Here is a 15,975-nt window from a genome sequence, read left to right on the forward strand (position 1 = left end):
TTATTATTAATTTATGTATGCTATTTATTTAAATTAGTACTTGGATCCTATACATATATTTAAATTGGATCATAATCTGAAATCCTATAGCACTTGACATAGTCAGCTTGCAGAAGTCATAACTTGGTAATCATATATCAGAATTCAGGATTTTTGATGTGCTAAAAAGTTTAATCAATTCTTTAAATTTTATGTTTTTAATTTAAAAGCAAATTTCACTTTTCATGTCTTAAATTGCATGAAAAATAACAAGTTTATCTTTTGACATATTTGGTTGCTTAATTAAATAAGTTTGATCTTATTTCTGATATTAACTAAAATCATGTTGGTGATTATTGATTATAATTACATGTTTGTTTCTAATTATAAGTATATATTATTTGTAATTTGATTTATCTACATATGCTTATATATTTCAATTGATTATTTATGATCTTATATACTAAGTATACTAATTTAGAATATTGATTTAGTCATGAATATTTTATTTGCATAATTATAAAAATGTATAGTTTCTACCATTACTATGATTATTTTAAATAAATAAAATAATAAAGAAAATATGATTGTTTCTCATAACTACACTTAATTGCAATCATATTTAGATATGACATACTTGATTGATAATATTCATTATAGTATTTGAATTTTACAATATGTTATAGATTACTTTTAGTATCATTAGACACCTATTTTTTCACAATGCATAATCTTGTGAAAAACATGTTTTCAAGTGAATGTCTAAAATCCCCAAGGGGTTGGTTTTAAACCCAAGATTTTTATGATATTATAATAAAATAAAGATGAATTTGATGTGCATCTATGACTTGGGTGTGATGGCTTGATTTTCTCAATTTTCTTGATTTTCTTAGAAAGTTTGAATTTTTTTTTAAATAGTAGACTAAATAAGAAATTAGAGTGTAAATAAAAATTTAAGAAATCTACTCTGAATTTAATGTAAATTTGGATTTAGATTTAGTGTAGATTTGGATTTGGATCTAATGAGGTCTTAGAGTTGAGTTGGTGTTAGGGTTTGGATCCATAGGGTGACACGCCCCTATGTGGACCCCATTTGGATCCAAGAGTCATTGTAGTTTGAATCTCAATTTCATTTGGTTTTAATTAGGATTTAATTTATAAAATTAAAATACTTAATTAATAAATTAGTTCATTAAAAGATCAAAGAGGGTGGGACGTCCACCACTTCTCAAATCCTAAATCAACTTAACTAATTGTTAATTGGTTAGTGAAAAAGTCAAAATTGGTAGAGTTTTAAAATAACAAAGAGTCTTAATTAAATAAGAGATAGTTGGGAGGAGATAAAAACCAAGAGTTTTAAACTTATTGGAGTCTCTCTCAAACAACATTGCTTTGAGAGAGAGAGAGAGAGAGAGTCTAACTTTAAATAGGAAAGAGGAGTGATAGGCTATATAAAGCCTCCCATACGCCCCCCTCTGCTATCTCACTCTAAACTCCCTCTTTCTCCTTTTCTCTATTTTGTATTTTAGTTTTTGTTTGTTTTTCATCTCTCCCTCCTCGTTCACAACCCTTTGAGGATCCCTGGAGGTAGTGTGCAGCCATTGAACCTACAACTTTAAGAAGTTTGGGAGGAAAAAGGTGTTGGAGTACTCAAATCCACCGATTTTCTGAGTTCCCTTTTAGGGTGTCTAAAAATCTCAAAATAGGTGAGATCAGTCTTAAATGTGCTTAAAGACTGATTTCAGATAAATACATACATTTGGAACAAAAATCCAACATGTGTATCCATTTTTGGTGCATGCACTAGGAAAAATCCTATGTAAATCTTTCATCAGAAAATCAGGTAGGTTTTCCATAAAATCATTTTTTAGGAAACATCATATAAATTGTTTTTCGTTGTCAAATCATGTTAGTTTTGATTTGTGTTATTTATAATATATTTTTCTTTGTAAAACCACTCCTAAAATTATTTTGGAACTGATATCATAAGGTTTGTTGGTTTGTAAAACCTCGAAAGAAGTTTTTACAAAAATGTTTTTGAGAAAAGCTCAAATAAAACATGTTTTGAAAGAAAATCATGCTACATATATTTATTATAATTTCAAATGTTATTTGGGTTTTAAATCAACCCCTAAACCATGTTAGAACTGATAATGTGTGGTTTTTAAATTTTATAAGGCCTTGGAAGGGTTTTTACAAAAATCAGTTTTTGGAAAAACCTCTAAAAACCTTATTTTTTTGTTGAAATCCATGTTAGATGATTTTAATGTTCTATTTGTTATTTTAAATATCTATAAATAATATGTTATGGATTATAATCATGTTAGATTAGTTACCTAACTGTTTGATGATGTTAAACCCTAGATTTGTAAAATCGTTTTTAGGATTTTTGGCATTCTATTCGAAAAAAACTAGAAAATCATGTAGATTCAATTCATATTGATTGTTAATATTTTATTTGTTGAAATTATGAAAGTTAATAAGTTTGAGATGCATGTTTAAACATTTATATGAGGCATATGACTAATAATAAAAATATACTCTAAAATATGCAAATCATTTTAGGGTTTTTGAAGTCTCTTTTGAAAAAATATCATAAATTGTATTGTTTCCTTGTGTAAATTAATAGTTGTTGATTCCATAAATTTAGTTGCAGTATATGATGATCAACATGTTGTGCATGTTAAGTATGTGAATATTGATTTCTAGAAGGCGAAAATCATGTGGTTTGTCAAAAAGGAAACAAAACCCTAATTTCCCAAAAATCGATTTAAGGTTTTGGAGTCTCCTTTTGGAAAAAGTGAATTTATGATGCATATGTTGTTATGTATTATTTTTTAGGTTCATGTACAAAATGAACTGAGATATTTTATGTGGATTTACCTTGTATAAGCATGTCTTAAACTTAAAACATAAATATAATCATATAGGTCTCCTAATTAGGGTTTGTGGGAGCCTTTTTCGGGAAAACAACTTATATATTTTTATTTATGTGTTTGAAATTTTTGTTTGTTTAACCTGAGTTTATTAATATTTATATTAGGTTTGAAGTGATTTTTCATAGTTGAATCCCAATACATAAGTTGATTCATGTGAACCAGCTTGATTAGGGTTTATGAGAGCCTTTTTCAGGGAAATCAGTTCATATGTCCTTTATTTATGTTTTAGTTTTTTTTTTTTTTATAAAACCAGCTTGTGTTTTGTATCAGATTTGATGTAAATGTATATGTCTGAGATGAAATAAAAAATAAATCCTAGCTTATGATCTATCAATTAGGTGTACGATAATCCAATTTTTGGGAAATAGGCTCCTACGCGATTTAAGGTTTATTTTGATTATTGAATCCAATTATGACATCATGAATTGATTATATTTGATATTTAAACTGCTATTAGATGTGTTCTAATAGTGTATCTGATATGAATGTAAATTTGGGATTTGATTTGATAAGCATATTGTCTTGTTAGCAAAACTTGATGTTGTTTCAGGTTATTTTAGTTGTGTGACCCAAAAAACTTAATCGTTTCTCCTAAACCATGTTTTCTAAAATTTTGTGATATGATTCTGGACATATACATGTGAATGTATAGAAATTTTAAGACCTGCACTGGATTGTTATGATACATGGTTGCCTCATTGTTGGCTTGAAAATCCTAGAATTGAGGGGTTTTTAAGGAAACGATTTTGAAAAACCTTGCATATGTGAATTAATGTGTGATGATTATGCATACTTTGATGTATTATTTTTAGCATGTTCTTATGTATACTGCATGTTTAAATTGATGAATATCATGTTTATATTATGCATGCATTATGATGAAATATTATGCATGTGTTATGATGAATGTATGTAGTGTTATGTTATACAGTATGTGAGTATGAAATGCATATAAGGTAATCGATACTCATAGGGTTACGTGCACATGGGTGTTCAAAAGAATTTATATGTTGACCTAGGGTTCTAAAAGAGGACCATGATCTAATTATTATAATGGGTTATTCCTATGTGGTAGTTGCATTTAATGTTTAACAAAAAATTCAGAATGTTTAACTAATTTTAAATTAATATTTTTTGTTATATTTTCAACATAATTAAAAATGGGTATTTATCAATTGAATGTCATTTTTTTGAACTTTATTCTAAGGAGCTATTAAATGCCAGTGCATGCACAGGTTGACTCTTTAAAACTTAATTCGGTTAAGGCAATGCCATTGATGAGTCATTTTAGTTAATGATTCTTTTATGTAATATATTCAATTTGTTTGATAATGGTGTTTTTGTATTGGATCTGGTACTAAGAGGCTAAGACACGCTCGCGGTTCCGCTCAGGCAGGTCATCTAGTGCTTGGTACAGTTGAAACTTATTCGTTGGTAAAGTCATTGCATTATTACACATTAAAAAAAAACTTATCTTTTTTTGTTAAAATTTTGGGGATGTTACAACTGGTATAATGGGGTGGGGCCTTGGTTGTTAGGCGGGCAGTCAAGGTTTGATTCTCATGGGTGTCACTGTAATGCCCCGACCTTAAAAATCTAGTTTTTTTTTTTAAATGCACAATGAAAGACTTTTTAAAACTACCCCCAAAAACTTGAGTGCATCACAAGTTTAAAATCAAACCATTATAATTTAAATATTAACCAAAATCATTTCATTCATTCCATAGATGAAATTCTGAGTTTACAATTCAAAAGACAAAATAACATAAGAGTCCAATCTAGTCCATCCTAAAGGCTAGCAATCCATGTATACTGCGATATTTAGTCATCTATACACGTAGATCTAAAAAACATAAAATACAGAGCATGAGACACATCATGTCTAAACACAATTCTTTAGACACTTACCAGGCCTCACCTATACAAGCAATATAAATACAAATAGGTATGATATAATTTTGTAATCTTTATGTCATCCTAAGATTATTTAAAAATAAAAAAATATGAGACATGCATATCATTTTACGTAGATCGCAGTACAATTTATGCATATTCTTTATGCACACAAAAGCAAACAACTTACACATACCTCTATGTATAAATAAACATACACATCACATATATCCTTATACACACAAAAATATCAAACATATAAACATATGTACATATACTTATGCACATGTCATTTGAGCATACTCTTATACTCACATGCAATTCATGCATACAACTATGCCTTCATTTCGGTCAAGTCCACAATTAGACTCACAAAAAACTCAAACATATAATTATGTATAAAATTAATATAAGTATATTATTATGTTCTCCTAGCAATTCGTGCATCCTATTATACACATTTATCTCATCCTATTACCCTAGGAAACACAAGAGAAAAGTAGTTGTGGTGTAACTTATGTAACATATACATCATCCTAAACATATAATTTATGCGTACACCAGATGCATACCTTTATGCATACATGAGCAAACCAAATACACACATTCTTGTGCATATATCAAACATATAATGTATACATACATTTATATATACACCCTTGTGTAATTAAACACACAAATTTGTGCATATTCTTATGCACATATATCATTCAAATATATGATCTTAAACATACAAGTAAATCTAGCGTACACTTACGCTCATATAAAATTCATGCATATTGTTATGCATTCATTTTAATCAACCATAAAATTTTAAAGCCACATTAGGTTATGTATATACCTATGTAACCATGATCATCCTATGATGATTCAAAATGAAATTATGTGTAGACAATCAAACCTGCCCCAATGCATGCACAATATACAACTCATACATATGAGTATCTTGTACATACTCTTATGCATAAACAATCAAGCATACAGTTATGCAACTGTTCTCAAACAAAGATGCATCAAAAAAACACTCAGTTCAGCATACACTTATGCTCGTATGGAATTCAAGCACAATCATGTTCACATTAAATTCAATACGCAACCATATTTATATTGAATTCAACATACATTTATGCACCAACATAATTCAAGCATGACCATACTTTTTGTCTTAAATTTTACATTATTTTGCATTATTGAGTAAAGGAGAGGAAGGAGAGAGAGATATAGAAAAAGAAAGGAAAGAACGAGGAAAGGAAGAAAATAGAAAGAAAGAGAGGGAGGGAGTTTTCACATCTAACCTAACGAGAATGACTTATGTTTATGTTCTTTCATTTATCATGTGGTTTGTGTTGCACTTCAATAGTATAAACCAATATCACCTCATATTCCAGAGTGTAACTATGACATGACTTTCCTTGATCGTATGTAGTGCAACTATGATAGGACTTTAACCTGATCGAAATTCAATGCACTACGACAAGACCTTTACTTGATCGTATGTAATACAACTACGACAAGACTTTCACCTTACTGAAATTCAATGCACTAACAAAAGACCTTTACTTGATCATATGTAGTACAATTATGAGATGACTTTAACCTGACCGAAATTCAATGCACTACCACAGGACTTTTACCAGATTGTCACTAGTGCAGCTACAAGAGGACTTTAATTTGACTACAATTCAATGCAATAAAAGTCTATATCCATTCCTGATGAGCGACCATGAAATTTTTTTATCAATAAACTCATGGAAACTCTCATCATTCTTCTATTTCAAGTCATGTAACTGACCGAAGGTGAGAAGAGCTTCAACATTAAAGTGAAACTAACCCATAAAGATGTTGATAATGTGTATGTTTGAATTCTTTGACATTTTTGAGGTTTACGGTAGCGAACAATTCTAATGCCTCTCCTTCCAAACACCTGAGAAACCAATTAATCAGTCATCGATGTTTAACCACACTTTTCATGAATAAAGTCATGTGAGTCATTAGGTCTCCCTTTTCACTAAACTTTAAAAACTTGAGGAGAGTATCTTCATCATCATCACATTCTTTCAGTAGGAAGTCTTTTACAAAGTACTCCCTCTAATCCATGTTCATATATCTCATCCTGGTACTGAGGTTTCATACCATGTCTTCTAGAAACTTTATTTTTATGTTCAATTTCAACAATGTGGTTTGGATCAGACGGGTCTATGAACTTTTCTTTCCCAGTCAGACACATGGGATTCACCCCTTTGGTCATAGCCTTTCTCATATTCTTGTTCCTAAGGTCGTTTAACCTTTATTTCTATCTTTGTTGCATGAGCTTGCACATACTCTTCCCTCCTAAGATTTTTCTTTATTATATATGTATCTTCTATATACCACTTTATTTTTGCCAATAAGTTTCTCTCCTTGGATGGAGTTTTGCACATGGGGTCATAGGGATTCTTTTTCTTGCAGACTCATTTGTGCTTGAACTGTCTGTCTCATATTTCATAGAGGAATTCTTGTGAAAGCAACAAGAATGAATTTTGGTATCGTATGAGCTTTTTCTTTTCTGTAGTCATCCTTAGGCTCATCGGAGATGTCAGTGTAGGTAATTTCTTCAAAATCCTTATCAAATATTATGTCTTGCATCATCTGTTTGGGTTGGCTTCAAATCCAAAAAAAACTTTATTTGTATCTTGTCCATGATTCTTATAAATAAGGGTTGACCCCTAAAGCCTGGATCATATGAAAATCTCATGTCTGAGTATTGGCCCTAGAGAGAACACCTCTCTCTCTCGTCATGATCTTTAAAACTACCATTATTATGCAAAAGCACTGTTGAAATTATTGCCTCAACCATCGTACCTACGTGGAGGTCCTGTCGAACCGAGGAAGAGCCGCTCTTGAATTATCATAAAGACCTTGGGAAGGGGGTTTTGCTAGAAAAATCCTCCGAGATGAAGCCCTAAAGGACTAACGGATCCCAAAGTCCAAAAAGGGTGATTTTTATATCAATTTATGTGTTTATTTATCTATTTTAGTTCTTATTATTATTTCCTGCATAAGTGTTTATACATGTTTAACCTGACTTGCATATCTCATTTCACGAAGAGTTGGAATCATGAATCCGGATTTTCTTGTTGGAAAGATTCAAGTTACGAAGGTCAAAACCTGCTTATGCTTTGCCTTTTCGTGGAAAAGGACGACTAAAGCTTGAAATAGATATCCAACATCTTTTAAACAAATTTGAAAAAAGTTTTGCAAAATCAAAGTGAATGCCTATTAATTTTACCGTAAAATTTTTGTTGAGGTATCCTGACCTACCACATTTTTCAACAAAGATGCTATGTGAAAGCTAAGAACTTGATAGATGGTGGGCAGCTTGAAAAAGACAAGTCGCCAAATTGGCAACTCCAGCAAAGCTCTTGAGCAATTTGGTTAAACTAAGGAGGGTATTTCGTTGAGCACTCTTCAAGAAATGATTGTTGGGTTCCTGAGTGAGAGAGAGAGAGAGGGAGTTTCTCGGTGTCGCCAGACACAAAGCATGTTTGTAATTTCTGTGAATTTTCTCAAGATCCTATAAATGTAAATCACAATTATCACTTTCTCAAAGTTAATGAAATATGAGAAAAGTACAACTTTTGATTGTAATTGCCAGCCGCGATTATTTTTGCATCAAGTGTGGTGAAAGTTGGCACCTCTACTTTATCAGTTGTAATTTTTCATCCTCACCTGTGAGCAAAGCAAACATTCCCTAAAATTAACGTCCAGTGACATGGGGGAAACCCACCAACTTCACTTTCAAAGCAGTCTCAATTAGGGTCTATGCAAATCACCCTTGTAGTAAAGAACAGGCAATGTATCTTGCAGTTATTCAAAAAGTAGACTGAATATTTCTTCACCAAATTCTGGAGAAGCATCTTTGACATTCTTTCCTAGAGATTGTTCATTGTCACTTACATAGATAGAGGCGCTCTGAGAGTTATATAGTGAAAGAAAACAGATGCTTATGGAAATCACACATGTATTAAAGAACAAAGCAATGCATCTGACAGACATTAAAAAACCAGACTGAATATTTGTTCACCAAATTCTGGAGAAGCATCTTTAACACTCTTTCATTCAAGATTGTCGTTTGCCAATTTCTAGAGATACTTTACTCTGGGATTTATATAGAGAAAAGAGGCAGATGCTTATGGAAGTCATACTTGTATTAAAAACAAAGCAATGTAATTTACATGTCCAAAAGTAGACTGCATATTTGTTCACCAGATTCTGGAGATACATCTTGAACATCCTTTCCTCAATTTCATAGTGATGCATCTTTTACGTTCTTTCATTGGAGATATATTATGTCACTTTCATAGAGGGACTGCCTTGAGATTTATGGATTGAAAAGAAGCGTTACACTTTTATTAGAGAACAAAGCAATGCGCTTTACAGAGATTCAAAAAATACACAGAATATTTGTTCACCAAACTCTGAAGATCATCCTCCTTCCATACAGCTCATTGATTTGGTGCAAAAATACTGCAAAATGCTTAGGTTGCTAACCGTCTTGAGCATAATTGGAATGCCTACTAGCATGAGGAGACATTCTCAATTCTGCAAGCATCTTAAGACCCACACAATCAATAGGGCGGATACGTTCCTGGGTAGTACCCTGTATAAAGAAGAACACAGCATATAAGAAACTGATTCATTCTGTTAATTTGTTTGCAAAACATGCCTTTGAAATAGATTACCTGGATGTGGAGGCGGCGGGTATAATGCCGGAGGGTAATGTGCTGGTGGATATGGTGGTGGAGGGTATACAGGAGGCTGAGCAGGGTATGGATGAGGCGGGACCATTGGTGGCGGCGGGTAAGCAGCAATGGGTGGGTATGCAGAAGGTGGAGGGGGATAGCTAGACACTGGAGGGTAGCTAGCAATTGGAGGATAGGTGCTGGGTGGTGGCTGAATGTAAGGAACAGAGTAGTTGTATTGCAATTGTGGTGGTGCTGATGGTGCATATGGAGGGGCAGATGGTGCTGGGTTTTTCACCGGTTTCTGCAGAAACAACAAAGCGCCAATCTCGATTAGATTGATCAGAATGATGAATCTCAAAGTAAAGGAATACAGAATCGAAAATGAAACAACTGAACTCACATTTAGGTTTTGGTAGCGCATCATCAGCTTTACTTCTCCCGCATGCCTGTTACAGAGAGACGTAACTTTAGCACAAAGGTACAAGAAAATTTATGAGAAAATTGAAGTGGGTACCTGCCACTTTTGCTTTGGAGAGGCCATGATGAATCATCAAATCCTTGGGAGAGGACCTTATGCAATTGAACCCTGGTATCACCAACACAATCAAACAACTGAGTTCGAAACAAGAAAAAAAAAAAGAGGGCATGTGGGAAAATTGTAGAAGAAGGGGTTTACTTTCCGCTGCCGATGAAATCATCGGCAGTTAGAGTGTTGCTGTTCCAGACTAAGACGTTGATTTCCCGGTGACCCTCGATGAGGGTCAAGATGAACTTCTCCTGGAAGGTAGGATTTTTGCCCCCATCTGTAGCAGTTTATAAACCAATCATGAAAAGTTGAAGAAGGAAAACATAATCATGAAATCATAAGACGGTTTTTTTTACCTGTACAAGTCCTGGTTCTGAACTTGGCGCTTCCATATTCAATGCAGACATAGGGATCTTGCCTGGATATCCATTCTGTATCCTTCAATCTGGAGCAACCAGAAACTGCCAAAGGTTCCAAATCAAAGAAGATAACTAGATAAGCAAAAGCATGAAATACCTCAAAAGTTTTACTACGATTTCGATTGGTGGTGAAAGTGGTAAATGGTGCCTACCTGTTACTTCAAGCACTTGGCCTTCTATTCCAGTAACCGACATGGTTGAACGATTTGCCAAGAGCAAAGAGGGTATGAAGAAGCAAATAGACGATATCTATCTATCTATATATATATATATATATATATATATATATATATATATATATATATATATATATATATATAGAGAGAGAGAGAGAGAGAGAGAGAGAGAGGACTGTCTATGGAGAAGGAGAGAGACCAGAGAGAGATTTATAGAAGGGCGCTTCCAATAATCGAAGATATCCATAGCTTTGACATGAAGATGGGATTTTTCCGCCTATCCTCTAAGAAGGACCCTACCCTCTGCCCTAAGGGGGTTGGCGTAGTGGAGTGAGACCTAGGCTAGACAGGTAGTCAAGGTTCGATTTTCATGGACGTCTATTTAATGGGTGTCGCTCCTCTGCTCAATCAACGCTTAGCATAGGTCCTTGGGCAGGGTTTGAGCCTCAAAGTTTTACGATGTGGGCACGATGACCGTAGGTATGGCAGATCCAATATGACTAAGTCTTCATGCCGGATGCAGTTTCTTCAGGTTATAAATAAATAAAAAAATCCTACCCTCTGACTTGTAATACAGATTAGCAATGTTGGTCCTAACCGATGCATTTGGGCGACTAGCCTCAGTCCACATCCAGGTGAGAATGTGGACTGGCCCTTATCGTTGATTGAACGGTTAGGATGGAGTGTAAGATAAATCCTATCATATGTCATATGATGGGATCCGTATTTGCCTTGTGATGTTGGGACCTTCCTGGTGCCTGCTTATGCAAAAGAAATGGGCCCAACGGGTAGATAACGCGTTCAATTAATGCTAGTATCCAACGCGGTTGAGGATGAGACGCAGTCAGACTCTCTCTCTCACAACGCGTCCAAATTGAATTAAAGGAACCGAGGGAAGTTAGGACCCGGTCCTATACATCACGCTTACTAAATGCTATTGGAGTGTTCCATGTAAGTGCATGTTGATATTAGCAAGGGACGTCTAAACCAAAATAGTGGGGTTATATGTTACCCCCGGAACAGGGCCGGTAGCTACATCTCATGTTTGGGGGGTCCCAATGAGCGTTATGTATAAGATGCAGACCGGCTAGTATCCCCATGTGTGTCCGCATCACATAGCATCGTAATTTGGTGCCATCGCAAAGACTTAATTACCCTTTACCGCCATTCTCTTCCTCTTCCTGGAACAGACCTAAATGCCCTCTATCTAGAAAACGAAAATGGCGGTTCGTGAAAAGAATAAAACTGCCATCCATCGTGATCGCGCCAAAATTTTCAGCAAAGTTTGCGTATGTAGCAAGCAAGCTTTATGTTATAGGATTTAAATAGTTCAAAACAATCAATTTTCGCCCTAAGCAGAAAAGTCTACCGGAGCATACTTTGCCTTCATCTGTTGTCGCCGGATCATCTGTTTCCTTCATCTGTTGTCGCTGGATCATCCGTTGCCTTCTTCTGTTGCCGCCGGATCATCCTTTCCTTTGCTCTGCTACTGCCAGAGCATCCGTTTCCATCTTACGCGCAATCGCAGCATCGTTGTCACCATCTGTTGCGTATACGTTCTGACTGTTTCTTATTCTACAGTTGGAATACCCAAAATCCTTTCGTTTCGGTGAGTTTCGTGTAAGGTTTCGTTATGCAATCTGAAGGTTGCGATTTATACAACGATTTGTAAGTTTGAATCAGCGACGATTTATACATTCAAAGCAATAGCGATGTGTGTTTATTAAGATACCTCGATTTCTACATAAGTTTGCTAAATCTTACAACAATGTGTACTTATGAAGCTAAATATTACGATGATTTGTAATCATGATGATCGTTTAATGTGTTGTGCAGGTTAGCAATGTCTGCGGCTCATCATAGAAGAAATACCCCGTCGTTCTATGGGTTGTGTATTAGAGAAGTGATCCGTCAGTCCCATCTATATAAGTTTTTTGAAAGGTACCAAAATATACTTAAGATTGAGAATGATAAAGACAAGGAAAAAACGTTGGAATTGTATTATGCGAAGGATTATCCATCAGATATCGAGGATGCGGACCAAAGGAAGAATGTTGAAGAACTAAAGATGCAGAAGAAGGATGATCAAGAGAAGGCAAAACAAAGAAATAAGGAGGAGAATAAAAAGAAAAGGCAAAGGAAGAAGGCAGATGAGAGGGAAAGGCAAAAAAAGAATGAGGAGGAGAGGGAAAGGAAATTGAACAATCTAAAGGAGGATGCTAAGACGGAAACACAAAAGCTGTTGTTGGAGCATATAGCAATGTGAAACAGGGTAAAGCTACTGAAGGAGGTGGAGGAGAGGCGAAGGCAATTGAATAAGGATGAGGAAGAGAAGGAACAGAATAAGCTTCTGGATGAGAAAGAAAAGGAAAGGCTAAGGAGGGAGAAGGAGTTTGAGGAAGAGAAGGAAAGACAAAGGAAGGGAATGAAAGGCAAAGGAAGGAGAAGGAGGATGAGGAAAAGAAGGAAAAAGAAAGAAAGGAGAAGGAGGAGGAAGTTGACGAAAGAAGGAAACTACATGAGGAAGAGAAAGAAAGGCGACAGAAGGAGGAGGATGAGAAAAAAAAGGAAAGAGAAAGGAAAGAGAAGGTGGAGGAGAAAGAGAAGGAAAAGAAAAGGCAGTGGGAGGCAGTGGACCAATCAGAAAGGCCTAGGTTGGAGGGATTGGTTGAACAGGAGAAAAGTGTGACCAAGGTAAATAAATCTGTCATGTCTGTGAAGATTTAATAATATGTTTAGCGATTTTGGTATAACGATTAATGTGTTAGGTATTAATATGTATAGCGATTACTGTGATAGTGTGTGTGCAACCAATATTATTTATACCGATTAGTAGAATATTATTTATAAGTACAAATGATACTAATTTACAATTGGTAGGAATAATATGTTATTGTCTGTTACAGGGAGGTCATAGAAGAAGTAGAGCACCAGGTGAAAAGCTTGGAGATCGGTGTGAGTGGCCTGTTGTTCTGTCGTGGTATGGTCAACTGAGTGCATATCAAAAGGACTGATTATAAAATATGCACTTCGGTGGCCTTTTGGATCAACAATATTTTGAAACTTGTTGGAAGACGATGACCCACCTGGTAAATAAGTGGAATGATAAGACGAACACATTCCAATTTGATTCTTTTGAGATCGTCATGACCCTAGAAGATGTAGCGCGGATAACTGACCTTAATTGCGTTGGCAGTGTTGTCCTATTACGGGATTCAAACTATAACGCAAGGAAAAATGTACGGTCCTTCTAGGAATGTCGATGGATGAATGGAGTCAATGTATTTCTGGTGGAATCAATTTCACATCAATGAAGGTGTCATCTTTTCGTAATAAATGGGAAGGCCGCTGCGCTACTTGTGCATCTGAAATAGCTGACCAAGAGTTGCGCGGCTTCCTTCTTTATTTTTTTGCTCTTACTTTATTTTCTGATTGTTCTCATTTGAGAATAAGTTACATGTGGCTGCAGTACCTTGAAGACTTAGACGAAGTTGACAACTATGCATGGGGTGCCGCTATGCTCGCACACTTGTACAGTCAACTCTACTGTGCGAGTAAGGGTGCGAAAACAGTCGGGGGATTTTGGCCATTTGTTCAGGTATTTGTTTATTACATACTTAGTAATTGTAGACTAAGCTCATTGAAGGTTGTAGTGTTACTAATATATTGTTTTTGTTAGGCTTGGGCATGGAAACATATTATCCCATTGCGTCCACATTGTGGCCCTACGATTTGTGGTTTTCCAAAGATCGGTCACAGGGCTAGAATAAACGTCATTGTTCATAATGCTAAGTTCATTTTAGATGGGCTGTAACTAAATGAGGTAAACATTCTAAAATTGTTTATAATCGGTTCAGCATTTATCATTCAGTATTATAAATCGTTGTAATGTTTAGCATTCTTAAGTAATCATCGCTGCAGAATTTTGTCTTCCTTAGTACATATCGTTGTCGCCATATCATTTTTAAGTAAATTGTAATATATTTGTCACCCGTTATTAAAAAGAATTACCAATGTACAGATTTTGTGAAGACCATATGGAGATGGGGAGGACGATGACCAAGACGTTGTTGAAGAGGCTGCTAGATTGACTGACCGCGATTTGTGGCTGTTTTGCAATTATGAAGCCGAGTTGCAGCATGGCAGTCAAGTTCTCCTACAATGTGGCTTGTTGCAGTCTATCCCAAATAAGCCTTTGGAAGTGAGAAGGAAGATGAATAGTGGTGGGGGCAGGAACGTGAATTGGCGCGAACGCTACAGGGACGAATTATTAATTTGGAACACAGGTGGTGTCCGTGTCCTATCGTATGATTATAAAGGTCGACAATTTGATCCCTTCTATTTCCAAAGGTATTGGGAACCTATGCGGTGAAATCTAGAGATTGAGAAAATTGGGAACCCATGCCTCCCAACTGCCCCCTTTCATGTTGCATCCCAACATCTACAACCCGTCCGTCGTCCCCCTCCTGTCACAACAATGATTCCCTCAGTAATAAATCACGATGAAGAGCAAACACTTGTTACAAAAGAGAACGTTGTCTCTGCCGCAAGGTTCAAACTGATGGAGAGGGAAAATAAGAAATTAAGGACGGATGTAAGCAATATGGGGAGACAATTGAACTCAGTGGTAGAGATGATGACCAGTTTTTTTAATCAGATGGATGCAACCAAGATGCCACCGAGGATAAACAGTCCACCAAGAAAAAGAAAGAGACGAGTTCTCTATCATATTTCATCTGATTCGTCAAGTGCCACATAATAAACCCTAGCTATTCTTTTTTATCACGCTAGTTATTTGTTGTAATTCTATAAGTAATTGTCGTAACGTGACATTTTTTTATTGTTTAATTCTTTTTTATTACATCTAACAAACATGTATCGTCTATGGATCTCATAAATAAATAAATTGTAATCGAAAATAGATGTTTGTTGTTCAGAAATCGTGGCATTGCCTAACCTCCTTGATTGAATGAGAATCGCAATATAACTCGTCGTTTTTTAATGAAAATCGCAATAAAAATCGTAATAGATGTCTGATTGGCACGTGTAATATTGTTCACAAATCGCAATATAACTTGTCGTTTTTGAATGAAAATCACAAAACACATGCAATTTATGTGGTCAACAAGGTCCCGTAATCAACGTTAGGAAATGATTAAGGTCAGCATCGATATAATAGATAATTTCTGTTCAGCAATCGCTGTATTTGTCTCCATCTTAATAGAAAATTGCAAAAAGGATTTGCGATGTATGCCGTGAACAATAATTGAACAAGTTTTGACGTCGTAAATGATAACAGTCAACAACGATAAGAAAAGT

The 15,975-nt window shown here is 35.1% G+C and overlaps 1 protein-coding gene across 1 annotated transcript; it reads right to left on the reverse strand.

Moving 5' to 3' along the window:
- Positions 1 to 8,983: 8,983 nt before the first annotated feature.
- On the reverse strand, positions 8,984 to 10,831 carry LOC149834900 (uncharacterized). The gene is made up of 7 exons (XM_090011602.1): positions 10,633 to 10,831; positions 10,418 to 10,522; positions 10,212 to 10,338; positions 10,050 to 10,121; positions 9,936 to 9,981; positions 9,533 to 9,836; positions 8,984 to 9,450 (listed from the first exon to the last, which is right to left on the reverse strand). The coding sequence occupies exons 1-7, from the start codon at positions 10,673 to 10,675 to the stop codon at positions 9,419 to 9,421; spliced, it is 729 nt and encodes a 242-aa protein (XP_089867728.1). The 5' UTR covers positions 10,676 to 10,831; the 3' UTR covers positions 8,984 to 9,418.
- Positions 10,832 to 15,975: the final 5,144 nt, after the last annotated feature.

This window comes from Nuphar pumila, chromosome 6 (genome assembly GCF_984573655.1).
Source record: "Nuphar pumila chromosome 6, dmNupPumi1.hap1.1, whole genome shotgun sequence".
NCBI lineage: Eukaryota > Viridiplantae > Streptophyta > Magnoliopsida > Nymphaeales > Nymphaeaceae > Nuphar > Nuphar pumila.

Coding starts and splice junctions, on each gene's coding strand:
- LOC149834900 (XM_090011602.1), bottom strand. CDS start 10,675: ATGTCGGTTACTGGAATAGAAGGCCAAGTGCTTGAAGTAACAG. Junction 9,982..10,049: donor CTCCAAAGCAAAAGTGGCAG/GTACCCACTTCA, acceptor TCTCTGTAACAG/GCATGCGGGAGAAGTAAAGC. Junction 9,837..9,935: donor TGCGCTACCAAAACCTAAAT/GTGAGTTCAGTT, acceptor TTGTTTCTGCAG/AAACCGGTGAAAAACCCAGC.